The sequence below is a fragment of the Scyliorhinus torazame genome, chromosome 11, assembly GCF_047496885.1.
Source record: "Scyliorhinus torazame isolate Kashiwa2021f chromosome 11, sScyTor2.1, whole genome shotgun sequence".
In the NCBI taxonomy this organism is placed as follows: Eukaryota; Metazoa; Chordata; class Chondrichthyes; order Carcharhiniformes; family Scyliorhinidae; genus Scyliorhinus; species Scyliorhinus torazame.
The window spans coordinates 230,239,679-230,261,721 of NC_092717.1; the positions used below are offsets into that span (position 1 = coordinate 230,239,679).

The window sequence follows — 22,043 nt, forward strand, 5'->3', positions numbered from 1 at the left end:
TATAATCTTGTGAGTTCTTTCACTTTAATACTAGACTAGTAAAACAAATAAGTGAGTTAAGATTAAACTAACAATTATGATAATACACTACACTCTGATCTGATCACGTCTTCACTCTAGCTGCTCTCCAAACACACTAACCTACAGAAAGAGCGGGAAACTCCTTATAAAGCTCCTGTTAGTGTTGCCATTTAGTGATCATCTGTCTGTACTTACTTTACATTAACTGAATAAGTATTAACACATACAGAGATCACTACATCCCCCTTTTTTTGTTACACTTTTCTATTTACATAAAAAAAAGAAAATTGTACATGAGAAATGCAGTATTCTGGTATGCATAGAACAGCAAATTATTAATCACTTAAAAGTTCATAAATTCATATGATTTGGTTTTCTTCTACGTCTTGTAGATCTTCTCAATTTGATAGGAGAGGAAGAAACTTTAATGTTCTGTTGTTCTGGTTGAACAGATTGTTATATTTGTACATTTCGAGTTAGAGGCTGGTTTAAGTTCAGATCTGGAAAGATTAGTTTAGGAACTGGAACTTTTAAAAGATCACGTCTGTTTCTCCTAATCAATCCAATCTTTATACATTTAGTCTCTTAGGTTTTTTTCTTTCTTCTGTTTTCTTGTGTTTAAGTACCAACAAGTCATCATGAGGAGTTCAAATGGTTGAATCACTTTTGTTGTCTGACCGTGACTTTTTTCTTGTGCTTGTGGTATCGATTTGGAATGTCATTTGCCTTAAAAACTGTTTTGCTTCTCTGTCTTGGAGCAAATATGAATTCATGAAATTCTTTGGCATGACATTTATTTTGTCTGAATAATGTCCATGTTATGTTTCTACTCTTGCCATTGTTTTGAACTGAGCTGGAACGTTGTCCTTCATGTGCAGAGTAGTACCATGTTGTACAGGTTGTTGTTTCGTTGTTTCTGTTGTTGTTGTGCTCAATAACTGTTCCTTGTAGATAATTTGAGTCATTCGCAAACTTCTCGGTATCAGTGTCCTTTGTCTGATGTTTCATTGAACTTTGTGATTTGAGTTTGTGTGAATGATCTGATGTTGCATTGATCTTGGTGACATCAGTCATTGCTGGTTGATCTTCATCTGTGATCTCTTGGTGCTCCTCTTCTGGGCTCAACGTCTTTTAGATTTCAGTTTCTTGTAGGTTGCTGTCATCCAATGTATCAACGATCAGCCATTCCATCATGGCATTGGATTCATCTACCGTGAGTTGAGTAGTATTGAGCTTTTCAACCGTGTTGCTGATGCAATGATCATCATATCCGAATAACACAGCCATGTCTGAGTAGTATTCTTCAATAATCAAATCATCTTCTTTGGTTTCGGATTTGTTATTGTGCTCTTCACTTTTAATTAACAAACCATCTTCTTTAGTTTTGGATTTGTTAATGTGCTCTTCACTTTTTATGCTGCAAATTGCTTGTTCCGTGGTGCTGCAAAAGTTATTTTCAACTGTTTGTTGAAATTCAGGCATTGTTCTGCCTTTCGAGGTAAGAAATTTGGGGTTTGTAGCTTTAAAACTGTTATTTTTGATTTTCAGACAGTTTCCCTTTAAGTGAGCGTGGTCTGAGTCTTCTGACGTCATGACGCTCGTGACGTCATGTGTAATCATGGATTGCGCATGCGCAAATCGATCTTCCTCCAGAGTGCGCTCTTTTTTCAACTGCGCATTCGCAGCTTATCGTGCATGCATAGAGCGGTATTTTGCCGGTTTGCGTCTTTTCTGGATGTGCACATGTGCGTACTACTCTCGTGCAAGATGGATGCCGTCCAAAATGTGCTTCTTCATCTAGTGCGATTCTGCCTCTACCTCGTGGTAAGATTTTGCGCCATTTTCAAGAAATTTATACTCTAGGTATTCATTATACTGATTCTTTGATTGTTCATGATACAAAGATTTTTCCATTGCTGTTTTAAATGTGAAATCATATTGCATTAAGAGTTCTTCCCTTAATCTTTCATCTCTTATTCCAAATACTATATGATCACGAATCTTAGAATCATGCAGCATTAAAAAATTGCAGGATTGTGCTAGTAGCTTAAGATCTGTGATAAAGCTAGTGATGGATTCTCCATTCTTTTGTAAACGCTTGTGAAATCTGTATCGCTCCAAAGTTTCATTGGTTTACATTGTGCAATGATCATCAAATTTTGCGACAATCACCCCGAATTTACTTTTATCTTCGCCTTCAGCAAATATGAATGAATTATACATTTCGATAGCTTGTTGACATGCAAGGAACAGAAGCAACTATGCATCTAGCTTCAGAGGTTGTATTTAAATTGTGAGCTTCTAAATAGAGCTGGGATTGTTGTTCAAATAACTTTTATTAAATAACTAAGATTTAAGTTACCGGTAGTCTTCAGATGTCTGTGAGCCTGCACTTGGTCCATCGAATCGATTTGCTGTCGAGGATCCATTTGCTGCGATGACTTCTACAGGCGAACAGTCAGCATCGGAACTTTTTCTTTTCTTTTCTAATCTTGTTACCAGTTATTTTTAAAGCTTATTTTTACCTGGTACCTTTTTATATTTTAAAGCTTTCCACTCCTGGAACCATGTTATATTGGATACCATGGATGGTCTACACCCCAGGTTCCGAAAAGAGATAGCTGAGGAAATTGTGGAGGCATTGGTGGTGATCTTTCGGAATCACTGGAGGCAGGAAGGGTCCCAGAGGACTGGAAAGTAGCTCATGTAACACCGCTGTTTAAGAAGGGAAGGAAGCAGAAGACGGGAAATTATAGGCTGGTTAGCCTGACTTCGGTCATTGGTAAGATTTTAGAGTCTGTTATTAAAGATGAGATTGTGAATTACTTGGAAGTGCATGGTAAAATAGGACTGAATCAGCAAGGCTTTGTCAAAGGGAGGTCATGTCTGACAAATCTGTTAGAGTTCTTTGAGGAGGTAACAAGGAAGTTAGACAAAGGAGAACCAGACGTGATTTATTTAGATTTCCAGAAGGCCTTTGACAAGGTGCCGCAGAGGAGACTGTTAAATAAGTTAAGAGTCCATGGTGTTAAGGGTAAGATCCTGGCATGGATAGAGGATTGGCTGACTGGCAGATGGTAGAGACTGGGGATAAAGGGGTCTTTTTCAGGATGGCAGCGGGTGACTAGTGGTGTGCCTCAGGGGTCTGTGCTGGGACCACAACTTTTTACAATATACACTAATGATCTGGAAGAAGGAACTGAAGGCACTGTTGCTAAGTTTGCAGATGATACAAAGATCTGTAGAGGGACAGGTAGTATTGAGGAAGCAAAGGGGGCTGCAGAAGGATTTGGACAAGCTAGGAGAGTGGGCAATGAAGTGGCAACTGAAATACAATGTGCAAATGTGTGAGGTTATGTACTTTGGAAGGAGGATTTTAGGCATAGACTATTTTCTAAATGGGGAAATGCTTAGGAAATCAGAAGCACAAAGGGACTTGGAAGTCCTTGTTCACGATTCTCTTAAGGTTAACGTGCAGGTTCAGTCAACAATTAAGAAGGCAAATGCATCGTTAGCTTTCATATCCAGAGGACTAGAATACAAGACTAGGGATGTACTTCTGAGGCTGTATAAGGCTCTGGCCAGACCCCATTTGGAGTATTGTGAGCACTTTTGGGCCCCGTATCTAAGGAAGGATGTGCTGGCCTTGGAAAGGGTCCAGAGGTTCACAAAAATGATCCCTGGAATGAAGAACTTGTCGTACGAGGAATGGTTGAGGACTCTGGGTCTGTACTCTTGGAGTTTAGAAGGATGAGGGGGATCTTATTGAAACGTACAAGATACTGCGAGGCCTGGATAGAGTGGACGTGGAGAGGATGTTTCCACTTGTAGGAAAGACTAGAACCAGAGGACACCATCTCAGATTAAAGGGACGATCCTTTAAAACAGAGATGAGGAGGAATTTCTTCAGCCAGAGGGTGGTGAATATGTGGAATTCTTTGCCGCAGAAGGCTGTGGAGGCCAAATCACTGAGTGTCTTTAAGACAGAGATAAATAAGTTCTTGATTAATAAGGTGATCAGGGGTTATGGGGAGAAGGCAGGAGGGTGGGGATGAGGAAATATTAGCAATGATTGAATGGTGGAGCAGACTCGATGGGCCGAATGACCTAATTCTACTCCTATGTCTTATGGTTTTATAATACTGCATTGTAATAAAAATATTACTCTTTTGTCTTGCCAGGTTGTATTGAATTCTGATGAGAACTAGTCGAAGTCTTCCATATGATGACAAATTATTTATTGAGTAATATATAATAATCTTGTGAATTCTTTCACTTTAACACTAGATTAGTAAAACAAATAAGTGAGTTAAGATTAAACTAACAATTATGATATTACACTGCACTCTGATCTGATCACGTCTTCACTCTAGCTGTTCTCCACACACACTAACCTACAGAAAGAGCGGGAAACTCCTTATATAGCTCCTGTTAGTGTTGCCATCTAGTGATCATCTGTCTGTACTTACTTTACATTAGCTGAACATATATTAACACAAAACACATACAGATATCACTACAGGGTATACAGCGGGGAGGTAGGCCTTGATAGAGTGCGCTTTTGGAAGGTTGGTGCAGATTCGATGGGCCAAGTGGCTTCCTTCTGCACTGTAGAGACTGAATGGCCTACTCCTTCTCCTTGATCACATGTTCATAAGCTGACTCAATAATTGAGAGTACTATTACCCTGTTATCACTATGGTAGGAGTAGCCCAAGTTCTTAACAATTTATACCAACAGATAAAAATCAACCCGCTAGTTTCTTCTGATTGTGGGGCTTGTGGTGGAGGTTGGGCAGGGGTGGAGGAGGGGAGAGAAATACTTTCCATCACCAATAATGTATTCCACACAACAACTTGCTGGCTAGTAAAACATGGGAAACCACCACCTGCAAGTTCCCCATTAGCCACACATCATCCAAACTTGGAACTATATCACTATTTCTTCAGTGTCGCTGGATCAAAATCCTGAACTCCCTTCCCAACCACACAGTGGGAATACCCAAAATCGGTGGTTCAAGAAGACAGCTTACCATCACCTCCTCAAGGGCAATAACGAATGGACACATATGCTGGTCTTGCCAGCAATGCACACATCGCATGAAAGAATTTTTAAAAATTGAAATCCTACAACAATTCCGAGAAGTGCAAAACATCTTTGCCAACTTGTCCACTTCATAGATCTATTTACCCTCATGCAAATTATATGTACTCCCAATTATCTTAATTTGCACTTTAATCACATGAGAATTTTTTTTACCCACGTTATACTCTTTAAACACATAAAGATTCTTAACATAATGAAACCAAATATTTTATGATATGTGTTAATCAAGGCAGTTTCTAAGCAAAATCTCTGGAAACATTTTAGGCAGAAAATTTGAAATTCCTAACCTTAAAAAGTCTGTGCATTTCACTTTTCAAATTCAACAGGTTTCTCATTACATAATATTACATTAAAAATTGTAGAAGCCACCGTCTACTGTCCAAAAAATGCACACCTTGCAAAAATGGACCAATAAAGGTTTAAAAAGATTTTAATTCAGAACATTCTTACACTTCCTGCAACTAGTCAAAGTTATGAAAAGTTAATAAAGAGTTCAATAACAGTGGAATGAGCAAATTAGGAAACAAAAGTCAGCATATATTTAGAAGGTCCTTTGGAATGATCTGGTAATATGTTTACAATATATATTTCCACTTATTTTGTAAAATAGTTTCAATTTGAACAATAAGTGTACAATGTTGAACTTACTGGCTGCAGAGCTTCCTCTTGCCGCCTGTCTTGACTTTGTCGGTTTATGAAAGACCGTGTTAAAAGTTTATAGTGGTTCAGCAAGCAAATGATTACAACGACCATCACTGTCATTACTACAACAATGATGATTATCTTGACAAATTCTTGTTCAGCTGAAACAACAAAGAGGAAAACAAATTGCTTAAAATTGCCAGGATTGATTTTTTTCCCCAAAAATATACTTTATTTATGAAATTTGTAATAAGCACATTGCAAAACATTGCAAATCGAATATTACTGAAAATGTGATTAAATTCAACTTTTCTGTTCTGTACAGGATAATCTAAGTGTCTCAATATAATTGCAATACCCTTGATACTTACAATAGACATTCCATGTCAGGCATACAGCAAAAGGTCAAAATACTTTAAATTGAATAGTACAGAAAATGCAATAGAATTCAACTTTTCTCCATACAGCATGTTGCATTCTGGAGGTGCCTCATCACAATTTCAATATTCATTCAATGTCAGGCATTCAGCCCAGAAATTCTACAGTTTCTAGCCTCTCAGTGTAATATGGCTAAAACATCTTCAACAGCAACCTTTCCCCATTGTACCTCTGTATCGTTTGCCCCAAGCTTATTGCGTCCTTCAGTCAGGACAGATCACACTTTAAAAAAATGTAGATCCTTATAATTTGTAATGTTTGCTTAAAATGGCTTCCTTGATAGCATTTTGACAGTTGCACATTAGTTCAACAAACTCCTGATTGTATCTAGTTGAAACATAAAAACCTAGATAATTAGTGAAAAAAGTTCTCTCCTGCTGAAGCTAAAATACATCTTACAAGATTTAAAAAGAGCTACCTTTTTCCCAACTCCAGTCATTTGACTGTGTAACCTTCACATTGGTGACATTCACTTCATCACTCTGCATCATCAAGATGTGGAATTCAGCAATGCACTTCCAGCTGCACTTGAACATGTTACATTAGCACAGTGAGGCAGACTTCAGAGGCAGTGTGAAGCTTCGCAATGTTTGCATGCGCTGTAGATATCACAAATACTCAGGTGCTAGACTTAAACACTGTAGCAGAGACAGCAGACTATGACGACCACAAATTAACTGAAATCAATGGACGAGAACACACACAGTGTGGCAGGATGTTGCTTGCACTGTGGAAACAGATTAATAATTCTTATGGCCTTGTCTCTTTTGCTTGGCAAAGGAGTTTTTTTGCTAGTTGTTTACTAAAATTAAATCTACAGGAAAAGAACTAGACATTTCAACTTCTGGGTTCTTCAGCCAGCTCACCACAAAGGAAACTAGAACAGCACATGAGAGTATGTGCAAAGTCCAACGGACGGATGAGGCAACACCCTCTAACTTATGGAGAATTCTTGCTACTTGCCTCACAACCCTGACGTTGAAAATATCAGCTTGTATTAGACATCATCCTCTATATTCGTAAACCAAACATTTTTGGCAAGTTCTATTGCAAGTTAATCAATATTTGGGGTTTTGAAATATACATGTTCAGGGCAACATTGTGCACTCAAAGCTCTTCCAAACATTCTGTCATGCCACTGCACTTTTTTCCAATGCTTTAGATTTAGCCGTTTAGCTGTCAAAAATCATTTTTAAAATTGTGCGTGACAGTCCACACAAGAAACATGTAGTATTTCTTCTTTAACTAATGAATCTATGACACATTCAACAAGCTAAGCTTTACTTCTATACAGTCAGGATGAGTACTAATGCACAATCCTCCCTGAGAGTGAAACTTCCATAAACAGTATTTGTAAGCAGTTATTATAACCCGTTCATTTCCTGCTGGGCACAGTAGAACAAAAATTAGCAGGCAATGTTGCAATGTGTCTATGTTGAAAAATATGGATATCTATCATTAACATGATGTCACCAAGTTAACAAGACCTTGGTGGCCATCTAATGTTTGCACATGATCTGCATCTCCATTTAAAAAAAATAATAATTGCATATCACAAAATCAGGGGATCGGGAATGGTTCAGAAATAAAGATCAAATATTACACCTATGAAACAACATTTTTACAGGAAACTACACAATGTTTTTTGCCTGGCTTTTTTTGGTTCCTTGTTTTTAGCGATTTTTCATAATATTAAAGGCAGGTGTGTCAATGTAAATGTGTTGTATTTTTTTCTCCTTTATCTTAAAGAATCAAGGAATCACGAGAAGTTACATAAGGCATAATAATATCTGTTGCTAACTGGCAACATGTAAAACACTGGGGTGAATTCTCCGCCTCCCCAGCCGAGTGTTTCTCGGCCGTCGAGCCCTCATTAGCAGCGGGATTCTCCGTTCCGCTGCTGGCCAATGGGATTTTCTATTGTAGCCACCCCACAAAGCTAGGAAACTCGCGGGCGGGTGTGCGCTGCCGAAGAAATGGAGAACCTTGCCAGCGGAGAATGCATCCCACTGTTTTGTTTCCCATTTATTTATTTTTCAGAGATTTGAGTTGTTTATTTTATCCGTCTCTTTGGAGGAGGTGGTGGAAGCAGGGACGATAGTGACATTTAAGGGGCATCTTGACAAATACATGAATAGGATGGGAATAGAGGGATACGGACCCAGGAAGTGTAGAAGATTGTAGTTTAGTCAGGCAGCATGGTCAGCATTGGCTTGGAGGGCCGAAGGGACTGTTCCTGTGCTGCACTTTTCTTTGTTCTTTGTTCTTTGCTACATTTACAGACTGGACCTATTTTGTATTAATGGTGCACAGTTTATCTACACCAAACTGTTGCCAGGAGTTCCAGTGGCGGCCATGGAGTGAATGGTTACACGCAGGGCAGCTCCAGCTCAAAGGTGTAGATCTGAGCTCTTTTTACCCCAAAATGGGAGAACTTTGATGGGAAAATGTAGTTGAAGGTGTGGAGGTGAAGATCCCCCTGTGAGTGGCATGTCTGCTGGTTATCAAGCCCGGCAGAAGAAGGTGAAAGACCTGGCGAGGAACTGGAAGAGATCTGTGGCGCAGTAGCAATTGGAAAGATGGCGGAGAGGGAAGGGTTGTCCCAGGTTGGAAAACCCCAGATGGAGCAGTGAATGGCGTTTATTAGAGAGGAGTTTCGCCAACAAAGGAAGGAAATGCAGGAAGACCGACCGAAGATCATCAAAGGAACGGTTGCACCCTGAAAGGCTCGAAGGAAAGGGTCGACAAGTGTTTGGAGGCACAAGGGTCGCAGGTCCGAGAGATGGAGAGGGTGGTATCGAACCACAGTGCTCGGGTGGTGGCATTGGAGGGGGAGGTTGGACTTCTGGGGGACCTTTACAAGTCATTAAGAGGAAAGGTAGAAGAGCAGGAGAACAAGCCTAGAAGACAGAATCTGTGTATCGTCGGCCTGCCTGAAGGAGTGGAAGGAACGAGTGCCACAAGATATGTCTCGAGGATGCTCGCAGGGCTGGTGGCGGAGGGGATGCTGGACAAGGCCCCAGAGGTGGATAGAGCGCACAGGTCTCTCAGGCAGAAGCCAAGAACAGAGTGAGCCACCGCGGGCAGTGATTGTAAAGCTCCACATGTTTGTGGAGAAGGAAGAGATCCTGGGGAGGACCAGGGAGAAACGGAACTGTGAATGGGAGGTGAACTAGGTCCGAATATACCAGAACATTGGGGCAGAGCTGCCAAAAAGGCATGCTGGGTTCAAAAGGGCCAAGGTGGCTCTCTTTCTGATCAGGTTTGGGGTGCCGTATCTGGTGAAATTGTGGATGACTTTTGAAGGCCGGGAGTACAATCTTGAAACCCCAGAGGAGGCCAATGACTTTATCAAAGAGATGCGACATGGCGGTGTTGGAGGAGAAGCATTGTCATGGGGAGAGAAGGGGGCCATTTTGGATGGGCCTGGTATAGGGTGAAATTAAAAGGGACAGAATCGGTAGGGGAGGATGGCGCACAGTAGAGGGGAGTGGAGGCGCAGGCCTCCGGTAAGTCTCATAACATGGAATGTGTGGGGGTTAAATGGGCAGGTGAATAGATCAAGGGTCTTTGCGCACCTAAGGAGTTTGGAGGCGGGGGTGGGCTTTGTACAGGAGACGCACCTCTGCGTGAGGGATCAGGTTAGGCTGAGAAAGGAATGGGTGGGTGAGGTATTTCGCTCGGGGTTTGACTCAAAGTCACAGGGGAGTGGCCATTTTGCTGAGTAAAAAGACGGAGGGCGGGGGCTGGATTCTCCGCAGCCCCGTTCCGAAATCGCGTTTGGCGCGGGGGCGCTGATTCTCCGGGACACGAGAATCAGCGTGATCATGGATTACTCTGCGTGGCTGGGGGCCCATTGACAGAGGCCAGCCCAGCGATCCTCCACTCCCGACTGGCCGAGTTTCCGACGGCGTGGAACTAACTTGCTATTGCTGGTCGGGATGCTCGCGTGGTGGCTGCGGACTCAGTCCGTGGCTGCCCTGGTGGGGAGGCGGGGGGATTGGACACCGGGGGGTCCTTATAGGTCACCGGGGGACAGATCCGCGCTGTCAGATGCTCGGGCGCGTGGCCGATTGGTGGGGGTCTAGTTTTTATGTGTGGCTCCATGGTCCGAGTCCACCATGGCGCTCAGCGCGGCCGCTGTCGTGCACATGCGCGGACTCAAAACCGGAAGTGCGGGGGCCGTATCCGCAGCTAAAGCTGCGTGAATCACTCTGGGTCCCTGCTAGCCCCCTGCAGGTCATTGAATCAGCTCATCTTTTCTGCAGGAATCTCCAGAGTAAAACTCCAGCGTTTTTACGCCGGCCTTGGATCATAGTCCCATTTTGAGAGAATCCAGCCCGGGTTTGTGAGTGCGAAAGAAGTGAGGGGTCCGGGCGGGAGTAACGTGCTGGTGAGCGGGGTGTTGAAGGGATGCTGGTGGTGCTGGTGAACGTATATGAAGTTGATGTGGGGTTCGTGAGGAGGCTGCGAGGAGGGATTCCGGAATTGGCCACACATCAGTTGATTATGAGAGGGGAAATGAAAGGAGGGGTTGTGGGGGGGAGATAGGTTGGGGAGTATAGTGTGAGGCACTGCATGGGGTGAATGCGACCTCCTGGTGTGTGAGGATGAGTTTGATACAGTTTAAGGAGGTACGCAGTGTCCACATGTCTCAGGCGAGGATGAGTGGGTTCTTCCAGGGAGTGGCATACGAGTGTGAGAAGTGTGGGCAAGGACCAGAAAATCATGCGCATATGTTCTGGGGCTGTGAGAAGTTAGAAATATTGGGCAGGAGTGTTCGGGACACTAGTAAAGATTCTGGGGGTGGATTTCGGGCCGGACCTGATGGTGGCGATATCAGAAAAGCCGTAACTGATGGAGGGGAAGAAGACCGATGTCGGGGCCTTCGCCTCTCTGGTTGCCCGGCGAAGAATTCTGCTGGAATGGCGGTCGATTTCGCCACCTGGAAGGAGGCTGCCAGCCGCCGCCGTTCATCGGGCCTGGGCGCAGGTGGCAGAGGTGGTCAGCACCGTGGGCAACACCGCCCGGACCGGCCTGTAGTGCCAGAAAAAACTGCATGACCACCTCAGGGCGGTCAGGGTGAGTAGGAAGCACCAACCTCCATCAACAAACCCGGAAGGCGGGTGAACCCCACCCGGCACCACATGCTGGCACCCATACCGGCTGCCATGGTCAGGTGCCCAGGCCACTGAAACCACCGGCTCCCGACACCCTGGGCTGCATGCGTCGGACGGTCTAACACTCTGTTCTCCCCCACTCAGGAGAAGGACACTCATAATTGTCGGGAGCGGGAGAAGTCTGGAGGGGGACTGCCTGACCTGCATCCCCTCACCGCAGTGGAACAGAGGACACTAGACATGATTGGCAGACCCAAAGGAAGGGCAGTCGCCGGGTTGTAGATCGGCATCAGGCGAGGATGTGAGACTCCACTGTGTTGTGGTTCCCATGGCATGTGTGTCATCCCCCCCACAACACCCTCACACCCCTTGGGAGGTGGTGGCAGAGTGTTATTTACTGGACTAGTAAAGCAGAAACCCAAGGTAATGCTCTGGGAACCTGGGTTCGAATCCCACTGCAGATGGTGAAATTTGAATTCAACAGAAATCTGGGGCGAAATTCTCCGGAAACGGCGCGATGTCCGCAGACTGGCGCCCAAAACGGCGCCAATCAGACGGGCATCGGGCCGCCCCAAAGGTGCGGAATGCTCCGCATCTTTGGGGGCCGAGCCCCAACATTGAGGGGCGAGGCCGACACCAGAGGAATTTCCGCCCCGCCAGCTGGCGGAAACGGCCTTTGTTGCCCCGCCAGCTGGCGCGGAAATGACATCTCCGGGCGGCGCATGCGCGGGAGCGTCAGCGGCCGCTGACAGTTTCCCACGCATGCGCAGTGGAGGGAGTCTCTTCCACCTCCGCCATGGTGGAGACCGTGGCGGAGGCGGAAGGGAAAGAGTGCCCCCACGGCACAGGCTCGCCCGCGGATCGGTGGGCCCCGATCGCGAGCCAGGCCACCGTGGGGGCACCCCCCGGAGCCAGATCGCCCCGCGCCCCCCCCAGGACCCCGGAGCACGCCCGCGCTGCCTTGTCCCGCTGGTAAGGTAGGTGATTTAATTTACGCCGGCAGGACAGGCATTTTAGCGGCGGAACTTTTGCCCATCCGGGCCGGAGAATCGAGCGGGGGGGCCCGCCAACCGGCGCAACGCGATTCCCGCCCCCGCCGAATATCCGGTGCCGGAGACTTCGGCAACCGGCGGGGGCGGGATTCACGCCAGCCCCCGGCGATTCTCCGACCCGGCGGGGGGTCGGAGAATGTCGCCCCTGGAATTAAAAGTCTAATGATGACCATGAAACCATTGTCGATTGTCGTAAAAACCCATCTGGTCCTTACCTGGCCGAGCCTACATGTGACTCCAGACCCACAACAATGTGGTTGACTCTTAACTGCCCCCTCAAGGGCAATTAGGAATGGGCAATAAATGCTGGCCCAGCCAGCGATACCCACATCTCATGAACAAATTTTTAAAAACACCCACCATCACCCCAACACCACCCTCACACCCACACCACCCTCAACAATATACCACCCCCACACCTCTGTTCCACAACCACCCCTCCGTCTCCCCAACACACCCCCACTACCCCCGGCCCACAGTGCAATCATGCGCCTTGTCTTGTGTCTTGCAGAATATGGTGGTGATGGGACGGGCCCTTCTGGTGTCCCCGCCCCCGACCCCAACCACTGCCATAGCCACAGGCAGAACCCCAGGTGCCGATCAGTAATGATGCGTCATTGACACGGATGGGAGCACTTGACGCGAATCCCAAGACACATCGGAGCCCGAGTCTGGGGATGACACTGATTTCCCAACACAGCTGTCTCCAACACCCTTCGCCAACCCAGAGACAGTCATCTCGGTTGGGCACTTTAGTGAAGAGGCTCCTGGGACACTATCTGGTGCGCACCACATAAATGCTCCAGTACAGCAGGTGGAGATAGGAACTCCTGAGGGGTGGACATTCAGAAGGTGGGTCGACCCCAGGGACGAGCTGCAGTCCAGACGGGTTTCGGGCTTCTGGAACAGACGGTCCCATTGGTCGTGGAGATGCAGGGACCGCAGAGCAGGGACTACATGAGGGGTTGTCAGCGAGAATCCAGCACCTGCAGGTGTGGTTGGAGGAGTTCAACCGTGTGCAGGAGCAGGAGGTGGCGTCGACCAAGCATGCCACCCAGGCCAACACCGCACGGGTGGTGTCCACAGTGGAGGCCTTTGGGGCGAAGGTTTTGGGCACGGATCAACATATCCAAGGCCTGGGCCACTCTGTACAGGAGGTGGCTGAGGGTTTGGATTTGGATTTGTTTATTATCACGTACAGTGAAAAGTATTGTTTTGCGTACAGTCCGGACAGATCATTTCAGACATGAGAAAAAAAACTTAGGGAAAACAGGCGCAGGAAAGGACTGCCCTCTCACTGGCAGTCATGTGCCAGGGCCACCTGGACTTGCAGCGGCACTCGTGAGCATGGCCCAGTCACAGTGGGAATGTTCCTCTGGGGCAGGATCCACTGCTGCACACCCCGCTGCTGTGGCTTCCTCCTCCTCAAGCAGCACCAGCTCATACAGTCGCAGGGCATCCCCCAGGGTTGCGGTGCCTAGCAGGAAGCAGCCATTGCTGGCTGAATTCCAATATCCATCGTCTTCAGGGCGTGAAAGGCTGACATGTTAGCATGCTACGAAACCCCCTGCCCAACCAGGTGTGACGGGCTACATGGTGGCCCCGGTTGGCACTGTGGGCTCTGCCCCCGCATTCCCCCCCCCCCCACCCCCCATCTCCACACCCCTGGCCCCATCGGTGCCCGGCACCTTGGAGGCCTCTGGCCCTGGCGCCCATCCCTGCTGCCAGAGGTACCAACGGCTGCCGCTGCCCTTGCCAGCGGTACGCTCCACGGCCCTCACCCGGTGCCCCTGTAGGGGCTACAGTGGCCGTTGCCCTAGGTGGGCCGTCTGATGCCCTGCCGGCGGGTGGTGGCCGGTTGGGTGGTGGGGGTATGGTGCAGGGTGGGGTGTGGGGTATGGGGGGGGTGGTGGACTGGGGGCATCCATAGGGCCGGTGTCACTCTGCAGAACCAGGGGCTAAGGTGGGTGGTCAGTGGCAGCAAGATAGTTGCCTTGCAGGCCGCAGCAATGGCGGTCCATGGCTGGGCATTGCCCCAGTCCTGTGGGGGGATCACCCTGACCACTCGGCCCGTTCCCCCGTCCCCTCCCCACCCCAGCCAGCCCGGTCAATGTCCAGCCCGGCAGCCCACAGTCGCGCCTCTCTGTGTCCTACCATCTCTCTCTCCCTCATCAGCCACGACGCCAGTTTCACGATTTTTAAAAGCACAAATGAAATTCCGCCGAGAATTCGGGCCATTTGAGTTGGAGAATCGCGGACGCCTCGCAGAATACCAGGTCAAGCCTGCTAATTATATGCAAAGGGTGTTTACTGTACGTACATTCCGGAATGCACTGACGCCGTTGTCAAGGCGACGGAGAATTGAGATTTGGCGTCAAGTTGGCACCTGCTGCAATTTCGGTGTCGGAATCAATTCTCCACCCAATTGCGTTTCCCTATTTCGGCGTCGGCCGACAGACAATCCCGCCCCTGGAATTTCCTCCTTACATCTCTTCACCTTACCTTTCTCAATTAAAACCATTAAAACCCACCTCTTTGACTGAACTTTGTCATCTGACCTAATCTTTTAGTCATCTGACCTAAAATCTACCGATGTATCTTGGGATCATACTTCGTTTTATAATGCTCTCGTGAAGTGCCTTGGGATTTTTCATTATGTTAAAGTGCTATAATTTGTTATTGTTGTCATATTAATCTTCTTAGACTGCGCCTTTTAATACCAGTGTTTAATTCTGGCCAATAAGTCATAGAATGATACATTCAAACCTTAAGAGATAGTAAACAGAACTGTCAAGAAACTGATGCTACATTCAATGGATTGCGGTGTAGTAAAGGAATGGAGGAAGTGAAAATAACGAGTGGCTTTACAGAAGTAAGATAATGAAACAGTTTGTAGAATTGGACTAGAAATCCGGAGGAAGTGAGTTCAAACATGGAGAGTTGTGAAATTAGAATCAATAAATTTGGTGAATTGTATGTTGGCACCAGAAACATCACCATTAAAGTTGCCAGATCGATTCACTAATATCCTTTCGGGAAGAAAACCTACAAAATAATTGCTCAAGGTGACCCGCTATTGCCTTTTCAGTGGTAATAAATATGGGTTATATTCCAAGAATGAATTAAAATGTAGGAAAAAGTGTAGATAAGGTAAATTAATAGTGCTGCTTTAATGCAAACCAAGACATTAGACACAAAATGAACATTTAGAACAAATATCGTTAAACATTGCTTCATGCAAAATGTGAACACTTAAAATGGTCTTCCAGATAAATACAAATCTTTGATTATTTTAAGATATCGTTAGATGAAACAATGAGGGAAGATTTAAGCTTTATAAAATAACTTTGGATGCATACGCCATGATGCCCTCATCTAAACTTATCTAATGAACATAATGCTAACATGTCATTGTGGAAATCCAAAATCTTACCTCAAAGGTGTTCAATATTCTTCTAATGAAGGAATGACCTGTAACTTACTCAGAGTGGAAAGCCCTGGTGGATTGCAAGCGTGGATGGACTTACCCTTGCTAAAATTCCAAAGCCCCTGTCTTGTCTTCCTCACTCAGATGGGTGAAAGAGGAGCAGCGAAGCTGCATCAGCGAGGAGTAACTGGGGTCCTGTTTTTACGGCACTAGTGGGGGTAAAGGAGATATTTAAAGGGACAATTTAAAGGGAGATGGTAAGTTTCAAAGGTAAGTGGTTCGGACAATCGGGGGGAGACTGGAACGGAGGAAGTGGGCGGGGGGGGATTGGGTCAGACTGGAGAGGGGAGGGGGTGTCGGGGATAGTTTGAGTGCTCCACTGGGGGATCGTTTGGGTGCCGGGTGTTCCGTATGAGGCTTGGTTTGGGTGTTTAGATAGTTACTCTGGAGTTAGAAATTATCTTTTTTGTTATAACCTGCCTGCTTACCATTGGCTGGGGACTAATGACTATCCCACAATCCTGTGGGAGTATGAGCTTCCCCAATGAGGGGGGCGGAGAAACCACTAGTAAACTCCTAGTATAAATAAAGCTGGCCAGTTCAGGAACCAGCAGGAAGGAGTATGGAGCAAGGGAAGTTACTGCTACTGTTATGTATATATGCTATAGTAAATAAATGTTATTACTTTGTATCCTTAAAACTTGTGCTGGATTCTTCGTGGCCCTTACAAAACTGGCAACGAAGGTTAAAGTGAGTAGCTGTCTACACTGCTGAAGCCACCTACCTGGACTTTTGTTGGATACAGGTTGGAAGTTGTTTTCTATTATACCATGCCTCTGTACGGACGTTTGGATGTTTTTGATGCTGCGCTGGAAAGCTGGAACCAGTCCACACAACGGATGCGTTACTATTTCCGGGCAAACAATATCACCGAAACGAGCGCCAGGTGGTCATATTGCTCACCGCCTGCGGCCCGCATACGTTTGGGGTGATTAGGAGCCTTACGTACCCAGCTGCGCCGGACACCAAAACGTTTGATGAACTTGTGAATATAGTGGGGTAACATTTTAACCCAACCCCGTCCACGATAGTCCAGCGTTACCGGTTTAATACCGCTGAGAGGACCCCTGGAGAATCCCTTGCCGATTTTCTATCCAGGCTACGCAGGATTGCGGAGTACTGTGACTATGGTGAGACCTTGTCAGAAATGTTACGCAACTGTTTGGTTTGCGGTATTAACAATGCGGCCACCCAGAGAAAGTTGTTAGCGGAGACAACATTGACTTTTCAACAGGCCAATCAAATAGTATTGTCCCGAGAGAGCGCAGAGCGAGGAGTACAGGAGCTACAGGGAATGGAAGTGCATGCCTTGGGGCGCAACCCCTTCCATCCGAAAATGTCCCCCCGCACTCCTGCGGTACCTTGGGCGAGGCAACGTCCGGACTGACGCCAGTGGCCGTCGGACATTCCTCCCCGAAGGGAGCCTTCTCCAGAGCCAATGGATGAGGAGCCTTGTCCATGTCAGACTTGTAGGCGCCGACCCCGTCACGGACGGCGGTCCTGGGGGCGGCCGTCGTTCCGACCGAAACTGGGACCAGCCCAGGGGCCGTAACTGGGACCAGCCCAGAAGCCGTACCTTCCATGTGAATGAACCTGCGGCGACTACTCCTGAGGACGTGGAGACGGAGGACGACTGCCTGCAGCTGCATTGTGTGGCAGCTCCCCGTGTGGCCCCCATTAAGGTGACAGTATGGGTCAATGGCCACCCGCTTGAGATGGAGTTGGATACTGGCGCAGCGGTCTCCGTGATCGCCCAGAGGACATTCGACCGCATCAAGCAGGGTATACAGACCCTTACATTAACCGACTCACAGGCCATGTTGGCCACCTACACGGGGGAACCACTGGACATCGGAGGAACTACAATGACCCCTGTTGTCTATGGACGCCAGGAGGGGCATTTCCCACTTATCGTGGTGCGCGGCCATGGGCCCAGCCTGTTGGGTCGGGACTGGTTGCGCCATTTGCGGTTGCAATGGCAGCACATCCTCTAAACAGGTTCTATACAGCTGCAACATGACTTGCCAATTCTTATACTCAATGCCCCGGCCAATGAAGGCAAGCATGCCGTATGCCTTCTTGACTACCTTCTCCACCTGTGTTGCCCCTTTCAATGACCTGTGGACCTGTACTCCTAGATCTCTTTGACTTTCAATACTCTTGAGGGTTCTACCATTCACTGTATATTCCCTACCTGCATTAGACCTTCCAAAATACATTACATCACATTTGTCCGGATTAAACTCCATCTGCCATCTCTCCGCCCAAGTCTCCAAACAATCTAAATCCTGCTGTATCCTCCGACAGTCCTCATCGCTATCCGCAATTCCACCAACCTTTGTGTCGTCTGCAAACTTACTAATCAGACCAGTTACATTTTCCTCCAAATCATTTATATATACTACAAAGAGCAAAGGTCCCAGCACTGATCCCTGTGGAACACCACTGGTCACAGCCCTCCAATGAGAAAAGCATCCTTCCATTGCTACTCTCTGCCTTCTATGGCCTAGCCAGTTCTGTATCCACCTTGCCAGCTCACCCCTGATCCCGTGTGACTTCACCTTTTGTACTAGTCTACCATGAGGGACCTTGTCAAAGGCCTTACTGAAGTCCATATAGACAACATTCACTGCCCTACCTGCATCAATCATCTTAGTGACCTCCTCGAAAAACTATCAAGTTAGTGAGACACGACCTCCCCTTCACAAAACCGTGCTGCCTCTCACTAATACGTCCATTTGCTTCCAAATGGGAGTAGATCCTGTCTCGAAGAATTCTCTCCAGTAATTTCCCTACCACTGAAGTAAGGCTCACCGGCCTGTAGTTCCCGGGATTATCCTTGCTACCCTTCTTAAACAGAGGAACAACATTGGCTATTCTCCAGTCCTCCGGGACATCCCCTGAAGACAGCGAGGAACCAAAGATTTCTGTCAAGGCCTCAGCAATTTCCTCTCCAGCCTCCTTCAGTATTCTGGGGTAGATCCCATCAGGCCCTGGGGACTTATCTACCTTAATATTTTTTAAGACACCCAACACCTCGTCTTTTTGGATCTCAATGTGACCCAGGCTATCTACACACCCTTCTCCAGACTCAACATCTACCAATTTCTTCTCTTTGGTGAATACTGATGCAAAGTATTCATTTAGTACCTCGCCCATTTCCTCTGGCTCCACACATTGGATTCCCTTGCCTATCCTTCAGTGGGCCAATCCTTTCCCTGGCTACCCTCTTGCTTTTTATGTACGTGTAATCTTCCACTGGTGCCTCACTCGAAGCCTGCGCAGGTCGTTACGGGACCGAATGGAGATAGAGACGCTGACATGACGGAGTTAGCAGACTCTGACTCCGAGATGGAGACACAGGATGCATCAGAGGGGGAATCCTCGGGTCCACGGGCCGTGGATGTACAACCGCGCCGTTCATCACGGAAGCGCCGGTCTCCGTCTCGTTACACGCCGCCTGATCCAGCGCCACGTGCAAATGGTGTCCGGCCTGCGGCCAAACGAGCCCGACGCCCTCATTCGCCAAGGTCTTCGGTGGATTCCTTGGACTTTGGGGGGAGGGATGTTATAATCTGCCTACTTACCATTGGCTGGGGACTAATGACTATCCCACAATCCTGTGGGAGTATGAGCTTCCCCAATGAGGGGGGCGGAGAAACCACTAGTAAACTCCTAGTATAAATAAAGCTGGCCAGTTCAGGAACCAGCAGGAAGGAGTATGGAGCAAGGGAAGTTACTGCTACTGTTATGTATATATGTTATAGTAAATAAATGTTATTACTTTGTATCCTTAAAACTTGTGCTGGATTCTTCGTGGCCCTTACAAAATTTTTCCTTCTAACTCTTTCAGAGTAACTATCAGAGTATAACTGGCAGAACCATTCGACGTTAGCGATTTAGGGCAGCACGGTAGCATTGTGGATAGCACAATTGCTTCACAGCTTCAGGGTCCCAGGTTCGATTCCAGCTTGGGTCACTGTCTGTGCGGAGTCTGCACATCCTCCCCGTGTGTGCGTGGGTTTCCTCTGGGTGCTCCGGTTTCCTCCCACAGTCCAAAGATGTGCAGGTTAGGTGGATTGGCCATGATAAATTGCCCTTAGTGGCCAAAATTGCCCTTAGTGTTGGGTGGGGTTACTGGGATAGGGTGGAGGTGTTGACCTTGGGTAGGATGCTCTTTCCAAGAGCCGGTGCAGACTCGATGGGCCGAATGGCCTCCTTCTGCACTGTAAATTCTATGATAATCTATGAAATAATTTCTGTCGGATGGGTCCCAGTCCAGCACAATTGTCCAGGGGAGGTGCAGAGCCGGTGCAGACTCAATGGGCCGAATGCCTCGTTCTGCACTGTAAATTCTATTATAATCTATGATTAATCTAGGACAAACATCGTGGGCCGAAGGGCCTGTTCTGTGCTGTATTTTTCTATGTTCTATGTTCTGGAAATTTCCCGGTAAACCTTTATGTGGGATCTTCTTAGAGCAATTCCCCAGCGCATCATTGGGGTATCCCCTAACTGTGACGCTGGGGAACGAGAAGTTAAGGGTCAGTGCTTCACCTAGACCCATCTTTGATGCCTCAAAGTTAAAAAAAAAATGTCTGTTAGTACCTGTAATCGACAGGAACCTTTAAATCAGAGAGGCATTTACAGGTGCCGGAATGTGGCGACTAGGGGCTTTTCACAGTAACTTCATTTGAAGCCTACCTGTGACAATAAACGATTTTCATTTCATTTCATTTTGAAGTCAAAGGTCATCCAAATCTACTGGGAGGTACAATTTAAAAATACATTTTTCCCAAACAAACTATATCAAGGGCACAACATTAAATCTCAGCAGTTGACCAAATACATGGAATACAGCAGAAACTAGATAATATACAGCACTCTAAGGACTGTGCTTTCAAAGCAGATGCTGCTCAGGAATGAAACAGGACACGTTTTAAATGCTTACTCCTGCTGCCCTTGTAGTTAAGAGCATTTAGTACTGTATGAATATTACACTTGGATATCTTTATATTGCAAAGCAAAATCATTAGAGGTACAAAATGAAAATATGATTCCATTCCTTCAATTATCTTATTTATGGAACAGTAAACTTAAAGATGTCCTTAAACTGATTACACCATCAAATTTTTTGGTTGTCCAAATTCATATGAACATTCGTAAATTGGTCTTTACCTTTGGTGATTATCTAATTTTAAAATTTCAAACTCTTGGGAAAAACAGTTATATTTGACATTTCACTGCATTCAAATAATTAGGCAAGAGCTACAGTACACAGAAATATTTACATGTATTTACTCTGAAAGTGAAGAAGCAGTGGGAGGCTTTCTTTTGTTTTATTCAGGCTTGGCTATTATATAATGATGAAGCAAAGCTGTGCAGCTCCGGAAGGCTGATGTATTGGCTAGACAGTCAGGTATTAGATACTCAAGCTGTCTGAATGCTATGAAAATCTAATTGTGTTAGTGGCTGCTGTCTATGTGACAAGGCAGTGCAAGGCTCATTTTTATTCCGCCCACAAGGCTATGCTTGTATTAGTCTTTGAGTGCCTGGCATATTTGTCACTTCAAATGCATCTACGATAAGCTATTCCACGTTATCTATAGCTTTTCACCAGGCAGTGCAATGAAAGGATAAGCATAACCTAATAGCCTATGCAGACATGAAGTTATGAAATCTGTCAGCTCTGCATAAAACATAGTTTCACTAGACTATGGGGAGTTGTTGCTCTGTGGATCACATTTTTTACTCATCTTAAATTGCATTTCTCATTTAGGCAATATCAAAGGAGTTCTTCTCGATTGGAAGGATGCTGGTATAAACCGATTTACACTATTACTTATTACGAACAACACAATAATATAATAATCTTTATTAGTGTCACAAGTAGGTTTACATTAACACTGCACTGAAGTTACTGTGAAAATCCCCGAGCCACCACACTCCAGCGCTTGTTCGGGTACACTGAGGGAGAATTCAGAATGTCCAATTCACCTAATAGCACGTCTTTAGGGACTTGTGGGAGGAAACTGGAGCACCCGGAGGAAACCCACGCAGACACAGGGAGAATGTGCACACTCCGCACAGATAGTGACCCAAGCCAGGAATCGAACCTGGGTCTCTGGCAATATCCAATTAAATGCAATTAAAACAATGAAAATAAATTAACCATAA

General features: G+C 46.4%; 1 protein-coding gene across 3 annotated transcripts in view; it reads right to left on the reverse strand.

The window, feature by feature from the left end:
• Positions 1 to 22,043, reverse strand: part of ldlrad4a (low density lipoprotein receptor class A domain containing 4a) — a 629,055-nt gene that overhangs the window by 46,270 nt on the left and 560,742 nt on the right. For 2 of the 3 annotated variants that reach the window (XM_072468425.1, XM_072468426.1), the window contains one exon: positions 5,776 to 5,930. In XM_072468425.1, the coding sequence (XP_072324526.1) occupies positions 5,776 to 5,930 (155 nt within the window). Of the gene's footprint in view, positions 1 to 5,775; positions 5,931 to 6,625; positions 7,034 to 22,043 lie in introns of those variants that run through there. The other variant, XM_072468427.1, reaches the window with a different exon arrangement.